Genomic DNA, 14,516 nt, shown 5'->3' on the forward strand with positions numbered 1-14,516 from the left:
GGCAGCTTAAAAACCACAACCGCCTGCCGCACAGTCTCTAATAATGCAGTCATAAATATATTCATGGCAAATCTAATTAGGAGGAATGGAGCCCGATGAGAGGAGAGGAGGGGAGGAGAGAGAGAACAGATGAAAATAATGTTTTGTCAGGGAGGAATTGAAGCCAACAGCAGGGAGGGAAGAGAAGATAGAGGTTTAAAAATATTAATCAAATAAGATGACAGGAGAGGAGAGACATGATGAATGAAAAGCATAGAAAGACAAGAGAGAAAAGCCAGCAGGAAATGGAAGAGGATGTTATGCTCTTTTAGTGAAAATATACATTGATTAGTTACGTTTCAGTTATATGACTTTGTTGGCTCCAAACTGAGATCAAATAGCCTGGATGCCAGCCGAACTTTACATTTTCTTTTAATTTAATTAATTAACTTCTTTGAGTGCAAGCCATTTTCGTCGGAGGAGTGACATATCCAAACCATTTCTTGGGGTATGTGTGTTGGTCTGATGGTCGGCCGTCCACAAAATGCAAATTTGCAAATTTAGGGGGTGGCAGTAGCTCAGTCCGTAGGGACTTGGGTTGGGAACCGGAGGGTCGCCGGGTCAAGTCCCAGTATGGACCAAAGTACAGAGTGTGGATTGGTAGCTGGAGAGATGCCAGTTCACCTCCTGCCAGGTGCTTTTGAGCAAGGCACTGTACCCCCCCCAACCGCTCAGGGTGCTGGTCCAGCACTGGCAGCCCACTCACTCTGACATCTCTCCATTAGTGCATGAATAGGTCCTGTGTGTGTGTGTGTGTGTGTGTGTATTTCAGGCCTGTGTGTAGTGATTTCTAACAAACAGAGTGTAAATTGTAGTTTCCCCACTGGGGATCAATAAACAGTATAAATTAAATAAATTAACAGACGTAGGGCTTTTTCGGAGGTTTCTTCAAGTTTAGCGCCTACAGCCACAGTGGCGTAGTCTATATATACGCAGGTATACGCAGTATACCCACTAAGAAATCTCCAGGATTTCCATATACCCACTTAATAATGTGCAATGATACGCAACAACATATATTTGTGACATATCTTCCACTTCAGGTATTTGTTTTCACAAATACAGGGTCAAGTAATGTGACAGTTTTCAAATTATGAATTATTTTGACTAATAGTTAAGATCAAAGGATGTTGAGTGAATCACAGATTTAGGTTTATGTCAAAGTTTGGTCAGCATGCTGTTTTAAAACCATTTAAACATGTTTATAAAATTGAATAAAACACCCAAAATTCAATAAAAGTAATCATTAATTTTACGTGCAAAGATCGTTGTATGGGTTCCATACAGCGTACATCCACACATCCATGTTATTTTGGGGCATTTTGGTTCAAAGAAACCCATATTTCTGATATAAAAACTTTGAAAACGGGTCAAATTTGACCCGAGAACAACATGAGATTTAAGGAGAAATCATAGTTGATCTTTCTATGAAAATTTTAATGTTTTCATCCTAGTTTTTGTTTACAAAAGTTACCTTTTTTTAGTTTCCTTCATGAAGAAATGGTCGTCAATCAATGTTTTTTGTCACATTTTCTGTTGATGATCGAATGAAGGAGAGACAAAAGACGAGATGAAAAGCCAGAGAAAAGGAAAAACAGCAATAGCAAGTGATGGAATAAGATGGTAAGTCGAGAGAAAAGACATTAGACTGGGAGCGTTGCGGTGAAGAGGAGGAGGAGAAGAAAGGATGGGAGGCAGGAGTGCAGCGAGGGAAATTATTGAATTGCGAGAGAGGAAACGGAAAGATGAAATGGAAGTAGACGGGGGAGAATAGAGGATTTGTGATTGTGAATAAGAAAAGAAGGGAAGACAAAGAGTTCCAGAGGAGACGAAAAGGAAGGAGGTGAAGAAGGAGCAAAAAGAAAAGGAGAAGAGAGGGGGTGCAGGAGGAGGAGAGGGCTCACGGATCTGATTGATTGTGCGTTATCATGAAGTGTAGATTTATTCCAGCGTGTTCCCTCATCTTCTGCGACCCCTCGACCCAACTCTCATTAGCATAGAAACCACATTCCCCATCTGCTGATTGGACCAAGAGTGACAAGACCAGGATGTAAAGAAGGAAGTGTGTGTGTGTGTGTGTGTGTGTGTGTGTGTGTGTGTGCGTGCACAGGTGCTTTGTGGACTCGCACACACTCCTACGTGGGGGGCAGACGGGTTGCACATCATCATAATAAGCAGAAGCATTTCCAATCAAAGCCGGTAATTCTGATCCCTGCTCGTTTGCTGTCCGCCTCTTGTTTTCTGTGTGTGTGTGTGTGTGTGTTTGTATGCTTGTGTGTGTGCTTGTGGGTGTGTTTGTGCATTAGTCGAGAGCCATTTGAATGCCCCCACGCACAAATATTTAGAAAAATGTCCAGATTACATCCCCAGCCTCTCCGCCTACTCCTCAGAATATGAGTCTGAAAGCCAAACAGCCTGTGGCCACGATGCTGCTACATGCAACTAATTATTCCTGCAGATTTGTGCAAAAGTGATAATGTAGGAATCTAATCTCTCCCTGTTTGGCTCTTTTTCTTTCTGCTGTGACACATAATGATTCTCTTCTGGGTGTCAGTGTGACCAGCAGCATACCAACTAAACCTGCTTGTTGCTCAAGTTGAAAACCCAACCTATTCCAAAACTACCCAAAAGACGGGCAGAGAAATTTTCCAAATTAGATTTTTTTTTATCTGCAATCTCTATAGTTAGTTTAGTTAAGTTTAGGAACCTTAAATTGCTCGGTTAAGCATTTAAAAACAACCATATCTGAAGTGCTTAAAGGTACACTGTGTAGGAATTTCTCCCATCTAGCGTTGAAACTGTATTTTGCATTCAAACGAATAGTGCTCTCTGGGGCCTCGCTTTTTCTAATGCGTGTTGCAGCTACGGTAGCCGTTATGTACCAAGAAGCTATGACAACATGTTTTCCAATTTCTGTTTTTTTGGCGACGAGTATTCCTTCTCCTGTGGCTCGGCATAAGTCTGATCCTCCATTATGAACTAAAGGGCGGTGACAAGCGCCTCTTAATGATCTCCTTCTCCGTTTCAGCTGGTTTCGCTTGCAGCACCCGAGAAGCCCAGCAAATCACTCCGCCCAAGTAGCAGAAGTAGTGCTTCGCCTTTCTGAGAATATAGTTCCCAGTTTGTTTACGGTTAGAAGATGGCTGTGTGTCATGTGACCTTGTTATTTGTACACCCTGTGACTATACAAATCACACCATGTAAATAGGAAAATGTTGGCGTTATTTTGTCACTTATTGGGAGCAGTAGGCTAGATGGAGCCGGTTACCTCCAGGATCTATGCTAAGCTAGGCTAGATGGAGCCGGTTACCTCCAGGATCTATGCTAAGCTAGGCTAGATGGAGCCGGTTACCTCCAGGATCTGTGCTAAGCTAGGCTAGATGGAGCCAGTTACCTCCAGGATCTGTGCTAAGCTAGGCTAGATGGAGCCAGTTACCTCCAGGATCTGTGCTAAGCTAGGCTAGATGGAGCCGGTTACCTCCAGGATCTGTGCTAAGCTAGGCTAGATGGAGCCAGTTACCTCCAGGATCTGTGCTAAGCTAGGCTAGATGGAGCCAGTTACCTCCAGGATCTGTGCTAAGCTAGGCTAGATGGAGCTGGTTACCTCCCAGGATCTGTGCTAAGCTAGGCTAGATGGAGCTGGTTACCTCCAGGATCTGTGCTAAGCCAGACTAGCAGTGGGGGGCGTCAAACAGAGTTACACGCACAGAGATGAGAAGGGTATGTATGGACTTATCTAACTCTGGGGGACACGGGGAATAAGACAAAGCCGTCCGAACAGCTCTTATTTGATTCTGTAAACTGTTCCAGAGATTTGGAGCAGCCATTGAAAAGGCTCAGTCAAAGTGATAACGTAGGATCTAATCTCTCCCTCTTTGGCTCTTTTTCTTTCTGCAGTGACACATAATGTTTCTCCTCTGGGCTAAGTGGGACCAGCAGCATACGAACTGAACCTGCTTGTTGCTCAATTTGAAAACCAAATACATTCACATCCAAGCAAGCCCCAATTCCAACATGTTAATCGGGCTGACACCTGTGTAGGCCTCAATCTAGTATATATCTACCAGTCCAGTTCAGTCACTTAACTATCCCAAATGTGAAACTTGATCTGCAGTCAGGAGTGCAAGATAAAAAAACACATACAAACAACCCACAAATAAACAAAATACATCAATACAAAGACATGTACAACTGCAACTTTCCTATACGTAATATATACAACACCACAGGAGCATTCTCAAAGAATTCTTCATTACATGTGCAAATTAAGCCGAGTTATTGCACATGGAACAAAGGACTTATTAGTCTTATTGCTCTTGAACCGGGAGTACTCCCGGTTCAAGAGCAATAAGACTAATAAGTCCTTTGACTTTGAGAAAGGACCATCACACTCCCCTCAGGTCGTAGATTTAGAGTCTAAATCTACGACCTGAGGGGAGTGTGATGGTCCTTTCTCATTGTCTGTGTCTCTCTCTCCAACGTGATATCATGACTTCGCATAAACATACACACCACTTTCCTAAAGCCAAGTGGCGTGTTGTCTGTACGCACTTTGAGCAATCCGCGCGTATGTCTACGCTGTATACAGCGGACGGCAGTTTGCAACGTCACAGCATAAACATACACGCCGCGTGGCACTTTCTAAAGCCATGTGGCGCCCTTCGCCCTTTCATACTACTCGCTACGGCGTCAATTCACACGCAATGGCAAGGTAATGTAAGTCAATGAAGGCCAAACAGCGTTGAAAAACACGCTAAAAAACGAGTATGCGTCTTGATAACACGCCAATAATGGGATATGAATTGGCGTGTCATACATACGCAACGTCATGAGATCAGTCTGACAATGTAGGCAAATGCTTAATCAGCGTTACTTAAACATCCAATGGAAACGAACTAACATTGGCGTCCCATCTGTCGAATAATAGTCTTCTTTTTACCTTTGGTTTAGTCCAATATTCACATATATTTTAGCTTTGGTTTAGTCCAATATTCACTTGTGTTTTAGCGTTGGTTTAGTCCTTTATTCATTGATATTTTAGCTTTGGTTTAGTCCAATATTCACTTGTGTTTTAGCGTTGGTTTAGTCCAATATTCATTGATATTTTAGCTTTGGTTTAGTCCAATATTCACAGATATTTTAGCTTTGGTTTAGTCCAATATTCACAGATATTTTAGCTTTGGTTTAGTCCAATATTCATACATACGCCACTTCATGAGATCAGTCTGACAATGTAGGCAAATGCTTTCTCAGCGTTACTTAAACATCCAATGGAAACAAACCAACATAGGCGTCCCATCTGTTGAATAATAGTCTTAATTTCAGCTTTGGCTTGGTCCAATATTTACTGATGTTTTAGCTTTGGTTTAGTCCAATATTTTTTAGCTTTGGTTTGGTCCAATGGTTGATAACACGCCAATAATGGCATATGAATTTGCGTGTCATACATACGGCATTCATGAGATCAGTCTGCTCTCTCCTAGCCTCCACATCTCCTTGGTTTGTTTTGCCACTTTAGTTGCAGTCCTCAACATTCATCCACACATGCTTCACTCATCCATACACCATCCGTCACTCAACACTGATGACGTTACTCACCACACCTCACAGTTATCTGGTTTGTTGATCAATGAAACTTTCATCGGCACTTCCACCTGTCTGGTGTCCCCTCTTTGTCATATGCTTTGAGCCAGTTTGTGACAAGCGGGGGCTCGTCCGGTGGAAAACCCAACCTATTCCCATCCAAACAAGCCCCAATTCCAAAACTACCCAAAAGCTCGTCAGGGAAGTGGTTCACATCAGGTTTTTCTTATGTGCAATCTCTATATTTAAAGTGAAGTTACATTTAAGAACCTTAAACTGCTTGGTTAAGGTTAGCGGAAGATCTTGGTCATGGATAAAAGAAACCAAAAGAGAAAAGAAATTTTCGGCCCGGCCCGAAGATAGTGGCGGAAAATCATCTCTAGTACCCAACCCTAGTCTCAAGTTGAAAACCCAACATATTCCCACCCAAACAAGCCCCAATTCCGAAACTACCCAAGATACCGTCACAGAAATGATTCCCAAAACGTCTGATTCTCTGACTTAACTCAACATCTGACGGGTTGATCACCTGCTGTGTCCATGTGATGACTCAGACCTGCTGAATTAATCCACCTAAAAGCTTCGATCCCGGATTGATTTCACCTTTTTAAATCCTCTTCTGTCATGAGGGGGAGGAGGCAGCTCAGGGGGATTTAAAGACTTCACATGTGAGGCATGGAAGTGTTAAAAAGAAGATATAAGTCAATACTATTACTGAAGGTCCAGTGCATGCTTGAACTCCATATATATTCATGAAAAGAAAGAATCTGCAGTGTATAACTCTTACCGTAGACTCCATTAAAGAGCGACTGTGCTCCTCTTAATTACATCAAGCAAGTTTGGGGCATCTTATTTTAACCTTTGACTGTTTGTACGATTATTTTCATTGTGGATTATTTTCTGGATGAATGGATTAGTTGTTTGGTCTCTAAAATGTCAGAAAATGGTGAAAAATGTGGATCAGTGTTTCCCAAAAAGGCCAAGATGACGTCCTCAAATGTCTTGTTTTATCCAAAACTCAAAAATATTCAGTTTCCTGTCACAGAGGAGAGAAGAGACTAGATAAATATTCACATTTAACAAGCTGACATTACACAAGTTTCACTGTTTTTACATAAAAAATGACTCAAACTGATAAATCGATTATAAAAAATACTTGCCGATTAATTCAATAGTTGAATCGATTAAACTTTGCAGCTGTAGTTTCAACACAGAGACGCAACTTAAACGTGTCAGTCTCGGATCTGTAAAAATAGACTTACTGCTGATTAAAGGTGGAAATATCATCTTATAAGAGACTGATCCAGGTGCATACTGAGCACTCGAGAATTTTAATTTGAAAGCATATCCACTTCTTGAATTGACTTCAGCGTTAAATCCAAGAGCATAGCACTTTACGTGACGTTGCCCTCCGTCCCCCACACTTACAACACGTCCGAGTTGATTTGAACGCACCATAAGTAGGCGATTGTGCACGTTAAGCAGGCGCCAGTTGATTGATAGACTCCTATAGATATAGTTTCAATAGATATAGACACATTTTCAATTTGCCATACATTTTCATAACACTGCCTATATTCAACACCTACACAGTAAATTTCTCACCTAAAACATTCTCAGAAGTGAATTTAATGATGAAATAGTGGTCGAAAATTGTAAAATATAAAGAAAATAAAAATATATATATACAGTATCTCACAAAAGTGAGTACACCCCTCACATTTTAGTAAATATTTCATTATATCTTTTAATGGGACAACACTGAAGAAATTACACTTTGCTCCACTGTAAAGTATGAAGTGTACAGCTTCTATAACAGAGTAAATGTGCTGTCCCCTCAAAATAACTCAACACACAGCCATTAATGTCTAAACTGCTGGCAACAAAAGTGAGTACACCCCTATGTTAAATTCTCATAGAGGCAGGCAGACTTTTATTTTGAAAGGCCAGTTATTTCATGGATCCAGGATACTATGCATCCTGATAAAGTTCCCTTCACCATACCCCCACATCATCACATACCCTTCACCATACCCCCACATCATCACATACCCTTCATCATACCCCCACATCATCACATACCCTTCACCATACCTAGAGATTGGCATGGGGTACTTTCCATAAAATCATCTCTCAATGTAAATCAAACCAGCTATTAGGCTAACTGAAATGCAACCATGCCAATCTCTAGGTATGGTGAAGGGTATGATGTGGGGGTATGGTGAAGGGTATGTAATGATGTGGGGCTATTTTAATTCCAAAGGCCAAGGGAACTTTATCAGGATGCATAGTATCCTGGATCCATGAAATAACTGGCCTTTCAAAATAAAAGTCAGCCTGCCTCTATGGGAATTTAACATAGGGGTGTACTGACTTTTGTTGCCAGCGGTTTAGACATTAATGGCTGTGTGTTGAGTTATTTTGAGGGGACAGCACATTTACTCTGTTATACAAGCTGTACACTTCATACTTTATATTGTAGCAAAGTGTAATTTCTTCAGTGTTGTCCCATTAAAAGATATAATGAAATATTTACTAAAATGTGAGGGGTGTACTCACTTTTGTGAGATACTGTGTATATATATATACAGTTGTTCAGAATAATAGCAGTGTTTAAAAAAAGTGAATAATGCTCAAAATCCTTAGAATATCTTTTAATTCCATAATATCAATGCATTGGGAACACTGCACATTCAATTCCAAATCAAAACATGACCAAAATTGATCAAGTTTGTGTTGTACCTTCACAGAAAGTGAAGAAAAAGGAATATTAGGCTGTTCAAAAAAATAGCAGTATTTGCATTTTTCTTTACAAACTCAAACATTTACTGTATGAACTGTAAAATGTCTCAAGGATTTGCTTTACTTTGAATCACTGCACTAATATTTAGTTGCATAACCATTATTTTTGAGAACTTCTTCACATCTTTGTTGCATGGAGTCGACCAACTTCTGGCACCTGTGAACAGGTATTCCAGCCCAGGACCATTGAACTACACTCCACAATTCCTCTGCATTGCTGGGTTTGACCTCAGAAACAGCATTTTTGATATCACCCCACAAGTTTTCTATGGGATTGAGGTCTGGGGATTGGGCTGGCCACTCCATAACATCAGTCTTGTTCATCTGGTGCTCGAGCTCCAGAGCACCCACGGTATCGGCGCCTATGATTGCAGCTACGCCCGTGGTTAAATCCCCCGTTTTTTCCACTTTCTGTTTCTTAAACTGTGAATCACGACCCAGGCTGAGGTCACAGTTTGTGGAGGGTCGAAGCATCAGAAAGGAAACCGGTTTGTCTCAATTAGTCTTCGTCCCAGAGAGAGAAACCATTTCCCTCTCATCTATGTCCCAGGCTGAAAACGCCTGAAATCCTCCGAATTACCCATAATCCTTTTATTCCACCGAGCGTTTGCCCTTTGCTTTGACCTGCCTCGAAGCAGCTGAAGAGTTTTGTTCTTAAATGAGAAAACTGCTGTTTGAGAAACTTCCCTTTTTTTTGCAGCAGAATGATGATGAAAAGCACGAAGAAAAAGATTGTGACTCACTTCAACTTTTATATGAAGTTAGAATCAATTGAAGAGAAACTTCGGTGTGCAGATTTTGCTAAATAATTTAATTTCAAATGGTCTCACTTTGTTTTACAAGATTATACTAGAACTGCAGCTGTAGCAAGTATCACACTATCACTATCCTCATTCACATTTTAAGATAATACAAATTACATTACATTTCATGTCATGTAGCTTTTTATCCAAAGCGACTTAAAATTGCTATATATATCAGAGGTCGCACACCTCTGGAGCAACTAGGGGTTAAAGGAACACGGTGACTTATTCCCCGTATCCCCCAGAGTTAGATAAGTCCATACATACCCTTCTCATCTCCGTGCGTGTTGTAACTCTGTCTGACGCCCCCAGCATTAGCCTAGCTTAGCACAGATCCTGGAGGTAACCGGCTCCATCTAGCCTAGCTTAGCATAGATCCTGGAGGTAACCGGCTCCATCTAGCCTAGCTTAGCACAGATCCTGGAGGTAACTGGCTCCATCTAGCCTAGCTTAGCACAGATCCTGGAGGTAACTGGTTCCATCTAGCCTACTGCTCCCAATAAGTGACAAAATAACTCCAACATGTTCCTACTTACATGTTGTGGTTTGTGTAGTCACAGCGTCTACAAATAACAAGGTCACATGACACACAGCCATCTTCTAACCGTATACTAAGTGGGAACTATATTCTCAGAAAGTGGAAGCTCTGCTACTTGGGCGGAGTGATTAGCGCAACACCGAAAAGCACAGTTACTTCCATCAACAAAACCAATGTGAATAGCTAGATAGTCGCGAACGTGACTGGTGATCATGGCATTATTTGTACACCCTGTGACTATACAAATCACAACATGTAAATAGGAAAATGTTGGAGTTATTTTGTCACTTATTGGGAACAGTCGGCTAGTTGGAACCAGTTACCTCCAGGATCTGTGCTAAGCTAGGCTAATGCTGGGGGCGTCCGACAGAGTTACAGCACGCACGGAGATGAGAAGGGTATGTATGGACTTATCTAACTCTGGGGGATACGGGGAATAAGACAAAGTCCCAATGATTCGGCGTGTTCCTTTAAGTGCCTTGCTCAGGTACACATTGGTTGATGTATCGCAGTGGGAATTAGGCCTGCACGATTGGGGGAAAAGCGCTTTAAAACCTATTTTATACAGTCTATGTTTAAAACTCAGAAGAAAGTAGTAGCGTTTGTGATGCAGTCGGCTCATAAGAAATAAAAAATAAAAATATACAGTATATATTTTTTTTAAATCAAAACAAAAAATCAGTTATTTAAAAATTAAATCGTGAACAAGGTGAATTGAGATCGCAATTTTATAACGATTAATCGTGCAGGCCTAGTGGGAATCGAACCCAGATCTCCCAGCGCCAAAAGGCATGTGTCATATCCACTGCGCCATCACCACCCACCCACAAATGAAATCCAGCTACAAAAAAGCCTGAAAAGTCTAAAATTAGGATGTTAGTACAGAGAGTCGTTTCTATGCAGATGATGCACCGCCTTGTCTCGTCTCATTGGTGGAAACTGGCAGCTTTCAGAACCCTGCAGACCAATCAATCAATCAATCAGTCAATATGCATTTATACAGCACTTTACAGCAGCCAGCAGGTATTCAAAGTGCTTCACATCAGGAACCAAGAATACAACAACATAATGTAATTATTAATTAATTAATCCTGCAAGGGGAAAATCCAATATTTTCACTCTGTTGTTATTACACACAGGCCTGAGTTACACACACATGCTCAGTACCTATACATGCACTAATGGAGAGATGTCAGAGTGAGGGGGCTGCCCGTGGAAAGGCGCCCCGAGCAGATGGGGGGTTCGGTGCCTTGCTCAAGAGCACCTTGACAGTGAAATCAGAAAAGGTTACATTGAAACAGGAGGAGGAGAAGGAAATTGTCACACCACTACTACGTATTAAAAGCCATTCTAAACAAATAGGTTTTGAGTTTTGACCTAAAAAGAGCGGCATAAGGTAATAGTGCGAATTTCAGGGGGTAACTTGTTCCAGAGTCTCGGAGCAGCAACTGCAAAAGCCTGATCACCCCTGTTTATACCTTGACCTTGGGACTTCTAAAACCAGCTGATTTGAAGACCGCAAGGATCGGTTGTGCTCATGCAGGGTTAAAATCTCGGACAAATACTGGAGCCAGGCCATTTAAGGCCTTGAAAACAAACAATACAATCTTAAAATTAGGGCTGTCAAACGATTACATTTTCTTAATCGCGATTAATCGTTGAATTTTTTATAGTTAATCGCGATTAATCGCATGTTTTATCACGATTAAAATTCTATTATTTTGCATTTCAGAACTATTTTTAAGTCCATATTAACAATGGAAAGCTATTCTTACCAGAGGATCTTGATTGGGAATCAAATGAATGCAAAGAAAGTGACTTTATGAACTTGATTTTAAGATTTGTATTTGTTTATTATATATTTAATCTAGTCACACATTTGAATTTAACAACAACTTTGAATGCACCACGAGGCTGTAGATTGTTACACCCCGGTGTTGAATCCTCTACAGTGAAATACAGCCACACTTTACACCGTTTAGCGTTAGCTGTCAGCATTGTAACCGTGTTTAATCCAGCTACTAGCTAGCGGTAGGCTAACGTTAGCTGCTGTTGACTATAGTGTTAACTAGCTAGCGGTAGGCTAACGTTAGCTGCTGTTGAGTATAGTGTTAACTAGCTAGCGGTAGGCTAACGTTAGCTGCTGTTGAGTATAGTGTTAACTAGCTAGCGGTAGGCTAACGTTAGCTGCTGTTGAGTATAGTGTTAACTAGCTAGCAGTAGGCTAACGTTAGCTGCTGTCTAGTATAGTGGTAACTAGCTAGCGGTAGGCTAACGTTAGCTGCTGTTGAGTATAGTGTTAACTAGCTAGCCGTAGGCTAACGTTAGCTGCTGTTGAGTATAGTGTTAACTAGCATCATGTGCAGCGATGTTTCTGTTTCCTGTAACGTCTGTTTCAGAGCATCAGAGAGAAGAGCAGACATATCAGTGGCACCGAAATGAGGCACCGAAATCGGCGTTGCTATTCCTGCAGCAGCAGGATGTGTTACGAGGAAGTACGGCAAAATAGTAGCCTGATAGGCACGACGCAAAGCCGAGTAAAGTGAAAATAAATTAATAAATGGCAGCATGCGATTAATACGATAAAAAAAAATTAACGCATTATGCTCCCGACCCCAACGCGTTAATGCTGACAGCACGTAAAATCGATTCTAAAACGCACGGGGAGCCAATGTAGGCTGTAGGGAATGGAAGTGATGTGTGCACGTCTAGATGTGTTTGAATAAAAGCGAGCAGCAGCGTTCTGCGCAATTTGAAGTCGTGAGATGGAGGTTTGATTCAGACCAACATAAAGAATAAAATGCAGAGTTTTATTGTGATTGTTTTGGGCTAAAATCCTTGATTATGCGTCACGATTTCTAAAGAAATGTGATGGAATATGCGGGATATTAATGCAATTTTATGCGATGAAATTGCGGGAACTTGCAAAAACTGCAGTTTCATCGTGGCTTCATCGCGAGGTTTGCAGCTTTTCGATGATGTTCACGTCGCATAATTACGTCACTTCATAACGTTCCCATGGCAACAGGGGGAAATGGCTGCTCTTGTGTGAAGTAAACGCAACATTTTTCAAATTTCTGCTAAGATATATATGTGACTTTTTTGCAACGAAAATGCGGGGATTATGAAATCATTCAAGCCCTGCATATTTTGCGCGGAAATCGGCAGTTTATGCGGCGAAAGTGCGGCGTATTTGAAAAAAATGCGGCCCCCGGATAAATATGCGGACTTTGGCTGATTATGCATTGAATTATGCAATCGCATAATCACGTTTTTCTGGAGGGACTGGTTACAGTAATCCAACCTTGAACACCAGACAAGTTGCAAGTACAGTAGCTGCAAGTTTCAATTTGTCTTGTATCTTTTAGTCTGAACTGGGCTTTACTGTGTGTGTGTGTGTGTGTGTGTGTGTGTGTGTGTGTGTGTGTGTGTGTGTGTGTCTGTGTCTGTGTGTGTCTGTCCGGAGAAAAAAGACCCACGTGACGCGTTCGTCCAATCAGCTGCCAGTTTTAATTTTCTGGGAAACAATACAGAGAAGCGCCGCCTGCTGTTATGGAGACGTATTACGTTTTGTGCACGCGCAGAGCATGTTGCATGCATGTTTTGAAGTTTTGAAGCATTTTTTTAGACGTCGGGGACCCGACTGATCAGTCCGACTGGCTTTACTGCTGACGGTCGGCCGTCTGGTTGGTGTGTAACAGCTCTTAAAGTCAGTGTGTATCTGTTGTGTTTGTTGCAGCTGGGGCAGGAAACAAGGCTGGCTGGGCGTTCGGCCTCGGCCTGGAGAGACTGGCCATGGTCCTGTACGGCATCCCGGACATCCGGCTGTTCTGGAGTCAGGACGAACGCTTCCTCAAACAGTTCAGAGTGGAGGACATCCAACACCCAGTCTGCTTCCAGGTACTCATTCTGACCTGTGTGTGTGTGTGTGTGTGTGTGTGTGTGTGTGTGTGTGTGTGTGTGTGTGTGTGTGTGTGTGTTCTTGTTTAACTATATTCATGGGGTCCAAAAACTGGGAATGCATTATACTTGTGGGGTCCGGACAGCTTTGTTTAAAGGTCTGTTTGAGGGTTAAGACTTGGTTTTAGGATTAGGGTTAGAATTAGTTTATGGTTAGGGTGAGGGTAAGGGTTAAGGTTAGGCATTTAGTTGTGATGGTTAAGGTTAGGGTAAGGGTCTTATACACTAGATGCAGCCCAGCTGGCGCGTGCAAATGTGACGTCATGGGATCGCCGTGACTATTTATACCCGCGCTGGTACTCGCGACACTAGTTGCAGTCTTCTCCTGAACAGAGGTGGCGCTAATGAGGAAAGGCTACCGACGTTGTTCTTTCTACAAACTAGAAGAAGAACAAAAAGGTAAACAACGGCAGAACTGGCTGCAGCATTGACGTCAATGCTGTGATTTGATTGGATGAGCTACTTGGTGGGATCAAGCCTTTCATTCACCATAAAAGAGCTCATCTTAACCCAGTAAGTTTACCAGAGAGACTTGCAGTCACTCTGAGAGTCCTGGCATCACGTTGTCGACGAACCCGTTCAGGCCTCCCGTTTCCGCTTTGTCGCGCGCCGCTGAAAAAAGAAGAGCCGTGCGCGACCTCTGCTCGCGTGCCATACATCAGGCACGCCGGCAGGATATTACGTCATTTTGACGTCACGATGGCGAGCGCCACCTTGCATGCGTCTAGTGTAAAACCCGCTTAAGGGGCTAGCTAGGGAATGCATTATGTCAATGACAGGTCCCCACAAAG

At 42.1% G+C, this 14,516-nt stretch overlaps 1 protein-coding gene across 1 annotated transcript in view; it reads left to right on the top strand.

Annotated features, from left to right (window-relative positions):
* The first annotated feature begins 12,530 nt into the window (after positions 1-12,530).
* The window catches only part of LOC116056494 (phenylalanine--tRNA ligase, mitochondrial), a 5,382-nt gene continuing 3,396 nt past the window's right edge, over positions 12,531-14,516 (top strand). The window contains exons 1-2 of the mRNA XM_035998321.1: positions 12,531-12,536; positions 13,480-13,665. Coding sequence (XP_035854214.1) covers positions 12,531-12,536; positions 13,480-13,665 — 192 coding nt within the window. The remainder of the gene's footprint in view (positions 12,537-13,479; positions 13,666-14,516) is intronic.

This window comes from Sander lucioperca, chromosome 23 (assembly GCF_008315115.2).
Source record: "Sander lucioperca isolate FBNREF2018 chromosome 23, SLUC_FBN_1.2, whole genome shotgun sequence".
NCBI classification, from domain to species: domain Eukaryota; kingdom Metazoa; phylum Chordata; class Actinopteri; order Perciformes; family Percidae; genus Sander; species Sander lucioperca.